This window comes from Oxyura jamaicensis, chromosome 10 (assembly GCF_011077185.1).
Source record: "Oxyura jamaicensis isolate SHBP4307 breed ruddy duck chromosome 10, BPBGC_Ojam_1.0, whole genome shotgun sequence".
Lineage (NCBI taxonomy): Eukaryota > Metazoa > Chordata > Aves > Anseriformes > Anatidae > Oxyura > Oxyura jamaicensis.
Window position 1 is genome coordinate 3,864,271 of NC_048902.1, and position 11,541 is coordinate 3,875,811.

General features: G+C 37.3%; 1 protein-coding gene across 3 annotated transcripts in view; it reads left to right on the forward strand.

The window, feature by feature from the left end:
* LOC118171982 (myocardial zonula adherens protein-like) overlaps positions 1 to 11,541 on the forward strand; it is a 61,820-nt gene that overhangs the window by 31,613 nt on the left and 18,666 nt on the right. For all 3 annotated transcript variants that reach the window (XM_035335555.1, XM_035335553.1, XM_035335554.1), the window contains 2 exons: positions 647 to 729; positions 3,351 to 3,456. In XM_035335555.1, coding sequence (XP_035191446.1) covers positions 647 to 729; positions 3,351 to 3,456 — 189 coding nt within the window. The remainder of the gene's footprint in view (positions 1 to 646; positions 730 to 3,350; positions 3,457 to 11,541) is intronic.

Here is an 11,541-nt window from a genome sequence, read left to right on the forward strand (position 1 = left end):
AAAAGGATTGTAATATAGTTCTTACAGTACAGATAAGTTTCAGGGCATGTAATTTGCTGTTATCTGCCTGATATTTGCAGAGTAAAACTGAACACCTTTGTTAAATTCCCATTAAAGTGGATAGCTTCTGTTAATTTGTGTTGACAGTTCCCAATTCCTGATAGATCTTCACAAGCACTATGTTTGTGGATGCCCAGAAGATAAACAGGAACATTTTTTGATTTGGGTGGAAGATGGGGTAGAGGTGGAGGGAAGGAATAGAGCAATAACTTTTATCTCTGCCTTGGGCTGAGATACCTTTTTGGAGGGATAAAATGGAAAATAGGAGACATATGTAGTTAAAGATTGTGAGGACTCATCTCTATTCAGAAATTTCGGTTTCAAGTACAACTGCACATCTTCAAATGGGAAATTGAAAAATCTGATCTTATGTCTGTGGATAGCTGGAATTTGACTGTATTATTTGCATTCTGTGGTCCTTGGCTATAGGAAATACATGAATCCTCTGTAACATCTGTAAATTTTGTTTAATTAGTTTCTATTTTAATTTCAAAAATTATCTTCTGAATTGCAATGAAATATGCATAGTGCAGCCTTTATATATTGACATATGGAGAACTGAAGGATAGCATTTATTGTTGTTTAGGAACGTCACCAGCTGCAAAAACAACTGGAACTAAATGAAAGGCAAATATCTGGAGCAAAATCTGAAAACTCTGACAGTGAGAGGTGAGATATGTCTTGTTTGTGGAACTTTTAGTGTTGTTAGGTAACCTTAGGGGGTCAGTTGATTTGTTTGTTTTTGAAGACATCTGAATTTTATCTTTCCTAACTTTAACACTGCAGTTCAGGAGAGATAATCCATCTGATGAGTTCCTTTATTTAGATATAAAATATTATTTCCATGCATTTTTCCTGCAAAGTTGTTTTTAAACATGCAGAATACATTTTAGATAGAACACAAAGTGACATATTTGTAGATTGCATTTTTCTTAAATCTGCATTCCCAAATTCAGCATAGTATGATCCTGACTGTGAATACTTTGATCGTCTCCTTCTAGACTGTTCAATACAGTTTTAAAAGAAAAGACATTCTGTATAAATATTAAGCTGTAGGATAAAAAAGGTTCATCTTTGAAAAGATGAACTCATGATGAGAGCACAAGTTCTGCATATGACTGCCAACATCTCTTATGTATAAAAGACGGGGAATGGAACATGTTTGAGGCTTGGAGAAGTGGGTCTACGAATGTGAGGGACATTAACATATGCACGTGAACAAATGAAGGTGTGTAAAAAAAAATCTGTCATGTAACATCACAGTGCAGAAGTAAGCTGTGGAGTTAGTTATTTGAGGAAAGTTGAAGGTCATGTTATTGGCAGTGAGATCTCTGTGAATGGTTCTGGAAATCATGAGGTTTAGAAGGAAGATCTGGTGATGCTGATGGCACCTGAGTGTGCTGTTTCTGCCAATGGGTGGCACGTACATCCACTGCTACTTTGAGACTGACAAAGCACCACAACTAGGCAAAAGAAATTTAGGTGACACTACTTGAATGGGTAAAGATGAATTATAAGCAGCCACTGAATAATCATACTTGATTACTACTAATATTTCTGGGGCACCTAGAAACTCAGTTTTAAAGTTTTGACATCCCACTATTCTTTATGAAGTATAATCATAAAAAGAAGTCCCTGCCAAAAGCATCTTCCTAGTTGTACTGATGTGACCTGCTTATCTGGTTTCAGGAAAAAAAAATATTTTTACATCAGCCTGTTAAAATAACAATTTAGAGTGTACAGATGTTGCATGCAACATAGAATATGGAGATGAAAGATAATTACCTTCTTTCCTTACCACCAGATAACAGATACTCTTCTCACTACAATGAATACTGCCCTGTCCACTCAGCATGAAAAGTTATGCTGCATTAATAAGGGTAAAGGAAAGACAGGAATTTGTGCAGTGCAATGCAAACAAGCATGTGGTTGTAATCTATGTAATGCAAGCAATGAATCTGTATTCAGATGCTGAGCTCTGTTCTTAACTTCTCTTCACCTGTGTATTCCTAGCCAGACACTTATCTCCGTGTGAGCAATGACATCTGTTGTTTCTCTACTACTATCAGTACTTAATATTTGGAATCTTTCAATGAGAGACCATCTCTGTGTTAAAACTGCAGTCAAAATGGAAACTTATTTTGTGAGACCTTAATATGCAGGATTGAAAAACATGCAGCAATGCCTTGATTTTAGAGTCCTTGTCAAAGTGCTGCAGTTACAGTTTTGTAGACTACTGTTAATAGAAACTATTTATGGGAGAGAAACAGCATACAATTCAGTCATTGAGTGGAATCATGTCACACAGTTTGCCATCTGCTGCTTTGCCTTAAAATGGTCGTTCTGTTTGCAGCTTCAGCAGTTTCTTCTGCTGTACACAGAGCAGGATGAAAAAATTCCTTTTTGTTTTTGAATCCCCTCCTCCACTTCTCAAATCCTGTCCAGTCCTGAACATAGGAATACAGAAGTTTATTTTGCAGGCAAGTGATTGATTTCTTTAAGAATTTCAAGAATTGTTCATTCAGATAAAAACAAACAAAAAACAACAACAACAAAAAACCACCAGAGGTTCCCATGCTTCCCTCCTGTTTCTTCACATATTCTAAAACTACTTTCCTGGCAAGCTGTCAAGTCAGCTTGTGATAGGAGTTCTGAGGATGTTCTATTTCTGTGTAAAACTGATTGGAAGAAATACAGAATCTGTCTGCAAAGTCATACATAGAAACTTTAAACATCCACGCCAGTTCCTGCTGACTGTTGTTGACTTAAAACTACTCCAGTTAGCATTCTAGTACTGTTGGCAACTATGCCAAATCCTTGATTCATGGCTGCCCTACAATAGGAGAGCACTTAAAAGGACACCTGCGGATGTGCCTCCTGGCTCCTATTTAGTATGCATTACCAAAAAGTTTGCAGGTGCTAATAAGTCCATATAAATGTGCCTTTCTGGTGATAAAGATCTAGTTGTCTAAATGCCAAGGAAAAACAGACATCTGAAGGAGATGAGCTTTATTATATCATTTACTTGTCAGCACTTTGGGCTCTGAGTAAGCACACCAGTATGTGAGACAAAGGTGAGTTAACATGGGTGGAGACAGCAACTTTGACTACAAGAGTACCATTAGAACATACTTTACACAAATAAAATCCACGTCTGCCAGTGGAATTTGGCTTGTCTACCTCTGGACCTAATCTTCCTGATTTGTGGTGGAATTATGACAATTTGTTCTTGTTTTCCTCATACTGCATACCTCCACATTTATATGCTTAATTCTTCCATCTTTTGCTAGGTCACAGCATTTGGAGGAGGTAGCAGCAAGCCTAAGGGAGCGAATCAAACATCTGGATGATATGGTCCACTGCCAACAGAAGAAAGTCAAGCACATGGTTGAGGAGGTGAGATCCAGTAAAACAATGTATTTTTGACTCTTCTGGGAATGCTGATTATTTTACTACATAATCCAGAGAGCTATGTGCTGTGTGCAATTTCCTTATGCCACCTGATCTACAAATGCAATAGAAGATGAGTTAAGCATCTGAAGCTAGTAAAGCTGAAAGAGAAGCTAAAAGCAGTTTAATCCAATGATTTTGGCTTATATACTGTGATCTTTAAGCTGACTCAAGTCTTTGAGCTCTTTATTGTCAGTCCAGGAAATACAACTTAATTTGAAGCATTCAGAGTGCAGAAACGGGGCAGACTAGTTATTAAGGGTCTTCTTTCTATACACAAGGGTAAGGTAGAAGCTGCCCTTCATATTTTATGATTCAGTTTCTCACAGAAATAGCAGGACAAATACAGATTTCAACTTTTTTTTTAAAAAACAAACAAAAAAAAACTTGTTCTTGGAATATCATAGCTGATCTAATTTTCTGCAGAATTATAAGCATCTTTGCTGGAAAGCTGCTTCAAGTTACAGGCTACCTGCATGCCAAGAAACCATTCAGTAGTCAGAAGGCTGTGATTGCAGACATTTCTGTTTCTCCAGGTGAATGATAGACTGACATGGGATATAAGTAAATTGTTTAAATTGGAGCTATGTAAAACAGACTGACAGCACTATTATGCTGAGCCCTGTTCCTGCACAGAGGATGAAATACCTCTCATGAAATACCTCTTATTTTTATTTCGACATCACACATCCACAAAATCAAATGTTTGGGAACTATTCTATTCTAAGGCATTCTTTCTGCTTTCATAACATGCTATTAGACGATTTCTGATTAGACTTGGATTTTTGCTTATTTATCGAAGAAATACTAAATACACCTCTATTTACCTATATCTATCTTGCTTTATATATTGGTTACAAAATTCTGATGCAGTCCTGATATATGATCAGATATTTGATACTAAGTGATCCTGTCTTACATGCAGAGAGATGCAAAACTGAGTAGAAAAAAAGTGGGATGCAAAATTTACCTCTCACTTTGCATTCAAGTTCTTTCATCATATATTCAAGTGTACTGTTATAAAGTCTTGAGGTTTTCTAGTTCAGCTTGCCTTTTTTTTTTTTTTTAATTACTTTCAAGCATCATAGAAGGTTTTCTAAAACTGGGCTAGCAGTCTTTATGCCACAGTACTCTATTAAGGAAAATATCTCCAATCTAATAACCCAATCTAATTAATCTGGAACAATCATTTAATCTGGAGTCTATTTTATATCTCAGTAAGTCAACCAGCATATTGTGAGAAATTTTTTTTCCCTACTCAAAAGTACTACAGGACTTGTCACTTTGATATTTGTGGCACCCCAGATGATGCTGGTAATACGTACTTCGTTACGTTACTGCTAAGTAGATTCTGAAGTGCTCGATGTAACGACCTCTAGCGGACTGCGTTGGTATAACAAATGCATTCAATTCCATGGAGTGTTTTGGCAAAAACATGCATAAAGCTTGGGGCAGTGATACTTATATCAAAAAATAATAGTTTTAATTGTAGAGTTTAGCTTTCTGATTCCTTGTAAGATGTATCTACTGGTGTATTCATCTACACAGAAAGCCCTTCTAGATCTTCTGGTCATCCTCTTTAAAAAGTAGAATGTTGAATGTCTAACTCACTACTAACTCACTACTTAACTGTCAAATATAACTACTCTATTTGCTGTCTGGGTACCTGCTTTTCAAAATCAATTAACTCTCTGCAAATCTTTTATTGCTGTTTGTAGAGAAAATACTTTATTTTTTCCTTTATCCATGGTCTATTTTGGTTTTTCTTTTAATACAGTTAACTTGAAAGCTGCATGAACACTTGTAACTACATTATAATCTGATTAGTGAACTAACTAAGATTTCAGTAGCAGAAATTTGATGAGGTCCGATGGTGCCAAATAAATAAGGCACTTAATTTTTTTAATTTCGTGGTGTCTATGGTGTATGTTTCAGGTGTCTGTGGTGTATGTTTCATAAAATATCTACCATATTGCTGGCATGCTCCATTTAAACCTTTTTTAATTAAAGGCTTAAAAATAGAAGCTTTAATTGGGTACAGAGAGTTGTAGTTGCCCACTGTGGGGAAGAAAGCATTGCAGATGTGCATGCCCTTTAAAAATCAGAACTACCCACACACATGGCATTGTTTTGTGTCTCTTCTGTATGTAAATATTAGAAAAGTGTTTTAAGGTTCACTTTCAGCAACACTTATTAAACCATGACAGTCGTTGAGAAACTGACAACAAAAATACTTCTTAAAAGGTAGGACGTTGAAAGAGAATACTATCTGAAGAGATTATTTGGAGATGTTAAAAACTAGTGAGCAGTAGCACTAAAACACACTAGAGTAGATCAGGAAGATTTTGTAATTGTACTGCTATTTGAGTCCCAGGAAATGTGTTCATCAGAATATGCTTGAACAATACATATCTCTCTGCTTTATATTTAACCTAAAGCAGAATGTAGTGGCTAGGAAGATCAAGTAAAATCTCATGTAAACCTGCCACGTTACTCATCATTGAAATACTTTTATGGCTGGTATCTGTAAAATAACATTACATCTTAGGGTTTATAAGCATATTATAATGATCAATAACTTGTATTTAAATAATATAATTGAGAAAGAATGACCTAAGGAGCTAGGAAGCATGCACTCTGAAACTCTTAGCTTCTCTGATGCATGGGAATAGACTGCTAACAGGCTAACCTGGGAAACCCAGAACAGAAGTAGAATGACAGTCAAAATTATCAGCAGTATTTTTGTTAGAAGCTGGAAAAAAAATAAATAAATAAAAAAATGCTCTGAACTAGGTGAGAACTTGACTACAGGATAAGCTTAGTGTTTAGTATTTAGCTTGGTATGTTCAGATATAGTATAAATAGTATAAATGTGTAAATGTATAGTATAATATAGGATAAATGCCCAGTGTAAATGGGCATTTATTCTTTCAATGTAAACCATGACAGATTTGTGCTGTTAGCATCGCCAGTTTAGACAAAATGCAGCTACAGAAATGAACATCATTTCAAAGGGGTGCTGAACAAAGTATGCTGCTTCAAATTCAGATGGAGAACTGTCAAAATTGAAAAAGTACTCAGACAAATCTGATGGCTGAAAAATCACAAAATAGATTGCTGTTCAGTCCTTTTTTAGGGAAAGATGATGGATCACGTGCAAGTGATAAATGGGAGGCATTCTGTTAGAGAACAGCAAGCAGTCAAGAGGGAAGTGAAAGGAAAAGCTTTAGTGTGGAGTTCTGAGATGCAATAGGCAGCTCTAACACCTTTAGTGCTGTTTTAATAGCATTTAAAATGTGTTAGGAGGCTGTTGTCAGTCCTAATCTAGGCATGCAGGAAAGGGGATGCTGACAAAGAAGCACCAATTACAGAAGGCATAGGGGAAAAGAGTATTAAAGTCTTCATTTCCAAAGGACCCATCTTGCTGATACTGAATGCTGTAAATATGCAAATTGCCTTCGGTGGAACTGAGCCCAAGCAGAGAAGGACAATCAGTTCAGTGTGCTTATGTGACATTTCAGTCATTAATAGAACCTTCTTCAATTTGACCTAGACAGACCAGTCATAAACAGGAGCATGGAAAACAATTTTCAGAAGAAAATAAAAGATAAAATAAGAGGTAAAATTAAAGAGTTAAAAAAAAAAAAAAAAAAGGACAGAAAACGAGGAAAAATTCTGGAAGTTTTCTTGAATCTGTTACCTTCAACATCTCTGTGTGTTACATCCCTCACACAACCATTTTTCAGCCTTGTAGGGTTTCTCTTCTGTGAGAACCAAGATCAGAAAGAACCCTTTAGAGCAACAGCTGACCTGAACGTTATCCAGCATAGTCTTGAAGCCTGATGTTATCACTGGAGAGAGACTGCAAATGTCTTAAGGCTTACAGATGTTTCCCTGCCATTGCAGCTGAAAGTGCAGGACTTGCATTTGGCAAGTGTGCGGAAGTCCAGCCCCTATCTCCTATTTGTATGTAGCAGGCTTACAAAACAAAATTAAAAAAGAAAGAAAAAAGAAGAAGAAGAGACAGAGGAATGGGTGAGCTCAATGGTGAAATCAGTGAGCATTACTAATGATAGACTTGATTAGCTTCACTTCCTTTTTTTTTTTTTTTTTCTTTTAATCCCTCTCTTTTGTAGTCATTTTAAAATGTTGACTGGGCAGAGACAGGCATTCAAAGGCAGGCCCCCAAATAGCCAGCTTGATCAGAAGCAGAAAATTCACAAGGAGAATCCCAACATGAGAGGTGGAAGGATGCAAACTTCAGACCCTTCTGCTGAGGAGTTTCCAGTTCAGAGACTGAACTGATAGGCAGATGGAGCCACAGGGGCACTAGGGGAGGGTAAGGGAAGCTGCAACCACATTGCTTCTTCAAGGGTGGAAATGCTTCTGTGAGAGGGATGAAAGCTTGCTCTTTTAGGTTATCTATTCTTTATGGTCAGTCAGTTTAAACCATTTATGCCTGTGTAGGAGAATGGAAACAGTTTAGTGTAAGATAACGCTAAAAATCTTCAAATCAAATCCAAAATTTTGTATGAGCAACACAAGTATTTCTTGACATTATCTCCATTTCAGTCCTGGAGAGATTAAGAGAGCTTTAGATTTTAAATCTGTGCAGTTGAAATTGAAATGGAATGCACTTTCATGGCACAAAAAGCTCATGTTGTACATAATATTATTTAGTATTAAGAAGCAGGAGAGAGGAGAAAACTGTTTACATTTGTAAGCAAGGCAAGTAGGTTGATGCGGATATAAAGAGCTGTTCTGAAGGGGACTGAAAAGAGAGAAGGATATTTGATTCTGTGGCACAGAATTATCAACAGAACTCAGATTTCACATGGAATTCCCTAACTACTGAATTGAACTGTCTCTAGGTCATGGCCCATGAGCTGTTCTCCAGCTTTAGTCTCAGATTCGCTGGATAATAAATGGTGACCAAACACCAGAGAGGAGCTGTATCCTGTTCTGTTGTGGAAGATACTTGCATGAAAGGACAAAGTGCTAACAAGCAAGTGATGTTTTGTACTGCACAAATGAAGAATACAGAAGAGGTTTTCCCACCAAAGTGGGGAAAGACTTATTAAACAGCTGAAAACTTCTCTATTGAAATACTCCAACTTGAGACACATTGAAAAATAGCCCAGTTTTAATATGGAAGTACAGTTTCAATTTTAGGTCAAGTAAAAGAAGACAGACAGAAGCACAGAGGATGAGAAGATGAAATTATCAGCGACAGAAAGAAGCCAAATTATTACTAACCAGAATCTGCGTATCTGCTTTTACTACCCATAGTAAAAGCAAGAACAACAGCAACTGCAAAAACACAACAACAAATGTAGAAAGAAACCCACCCTGGCAGCTTGGAGGAAGAAGATATATGGCAGAACATAAATAATACCCCCACAGTCCAAGTGTTCGTCATGCCTCAGTGGACTTGAGCAATGCAATACATTGTTTATCTATTGGCAAAAGCAGAATCACTGCTGGAGTTTAGTGAGATTGTTTACACATTCATAGCATCAGTTCTTTCAGCTGGGAATTGCCTGGCCAAGTCATTAATTAGAAGACTTAAACATTGCTAAGGCAGTTCTTAAAAAGGTGTGTTGAACTGTTAGACAAGATGCTGATATGTATAATCCATTAGGATATCTAGGCCCTGTGGGCCTGCTGTAGGAATAGATGGACTTCAAAGACTGCTGTAATACATTCATACAGGTCACTAGTTTAGAAAGGTTGCTAAGTCGGTGCAATAACTTAAATCAATAAGTTGTTACTTTTTCTTCACATAAAATGGGAACTTTAAAATACTAAGAAGTACTGATTTAAGGAGGACTAAAGGAAAAAGGTGCTCATTTCTATTTGCTTTATTATGTTCCCTGAAAAAAAAATTCAACACTAGCCTCTGATAAGTACTACTTAAGGTCCAGTGAAATATTGGAATCTTGAGTAAATTCTTGTTTTCCTTGTACAGCAGCTGTCTGAGAGGTCAGGCTGATGTTGCAATGTCTTGTCTGTCTTGTTTTGTATGGTGTAATATGTGTTTGTCCTGTGTTTAGTCATATTTACAACCAGTTTGTTCATGTCTCTGTATCAGTGTTACAGATGCCAAATTGAATTATGGCAGATGAATAAGGAAAATGCATGATACTTGAGTAACATATAATATTTAACTATACTAGTACTGTCATATTGTGTTAAATATTTTAAACTAATGGAAAATATTATCAGGTGGTAAATGTTGACTGAATTTACCTAACAGCTGGATCTGTTCCAATTCAGTAGATAACTGTATATTTTGAGCCTCCAGAACTGTGACTAAGTATACAGAATAAAATCAAGTTTTCTATTTCAGACTTTCTTTATAAAGGCTCTACAATTTGACATAACTTCAATTCTTTCTTATGATGCTTTTTCTTTCTTATGATGCTTTTTCTTTCTTATGATGCTTTTTCTTTCTCCTTTAATTGATACTTAGTTCTGTTGATTTCCCTTCTAATTTCACTACTCCTCCAGCAGTTATTTAGAGGACTCTTTCTTTCGGGTCTCTTGATACTCCTCTTGACTGTTCTTCTTAGGTGCTCTACCCATGAAATCAATGTGATGCTGTTGACTTACACATCTAGCTTTCTATCTTTACTGAAGTAGTTGGTTGACAGAGCAAGAGAAATTCAGAAGTGCAGCTCTTCCCAGAAAATATTTACACTGTCCATTCAAGTAGCATGAGAATTTCATCTGCTATTTGAGGATACTTACTCGAGACCCCATAACGTGCAGTAGGGAGAAATAAACATATCTTCATTGATGGGACGGACAACAAGAATAGAATTTTCTGGGAGATGCTACAAGATAAGGTGACAGTCTGGAAGTTAAGGGACTTTGAGAGAAATAACCTTGAGGTTTTAGAAGGAGGCAAAGGTATAGAGGTGGTAACAGCAATAGCACAAGGAGGAGAGAGCCTGAAAAAAAAAAAAAAAAAAGAAAAGAAAAAAAAGAAAGAAAGAAAAAAAAGTACTGTGGCATTAGTAATCCTCAGCCAGTGAATAAATTCACCAAGATTCACATTGTACATGGGGGTCTCATAGGCTGATTCAGATCACTGTCAACTGCAGTAGATATGTGCAGTGCAAGCTGTACACCCAACATGACCTGTAGGGATCTTTATGGATCTGTCCATAACTGAGAGTGATCAGGTGCCCTTTCCTGTGCTCAGCAGCCAAGCATCAGGGATTGAAGTGGGGTAGACAAAGGGCTGAGTTTGTGTGCCCTCACTGTGTTGTCCTATCGGGTGCTCCCCAGTCCTGGGATGGCCAAAGAGCACATGATGCCTCTCAGTTCCTGGCAGACCAGGTAAGTTACAATAGTGTAGCTTGGGCCTTGTTGCTCTTCCCTTCCTAATTTCTGGAATAGTCATCTGTCCTACATCCATCCTATTGACAATAGTCAATAGTCCTACAGGAGGAGAACAGGCAGGAACAATGAATGCAGTGGAGTGGGGGAGCTAAGAGAGAATGAAGTGATAGGAAAAGAGGGTGATGTTGTGGCCCAGGACTGCTAAATTCACGTTTCTGTTAGTAGCACTGTCTTCAAAGGAATGAATGGGTGGGTCATTTAACACAAATGATGTTGTTAAGCAGATTTTTGTTTGACTGCTTAATGTGGGTGTGAGTAAATATTGGTGGAAAATTGGAGGAAAAAGAATGGCTAGTGAATCTAGCAATGCAAGGCAGGGAAGAGGTGAGCACTAGGGAAAAGCCTGTCTGGGCATTTCTAGACAAGGCTGGAAGAACAGAGGCTGAAGGCTACATCTCAGTAATACTTGAGGAAAATCATGGAGAAATCTGAAAGGGTAGTTGTGCAAAAGCCAGATTTGGGAGCAAGTTACTGAGTTGGCTATGAGCTGAAATCCCAAAGTTTGCAGATACAGCAAGGGTGAGGTGGATTATAGGCCTTGGTCATTGTCCCCCCCACCCCCCCCCCCCAAATATAGGAAGATCTTGGTGATATTTTTGTCCTGGAGTCAGTCAAGAAGTGATT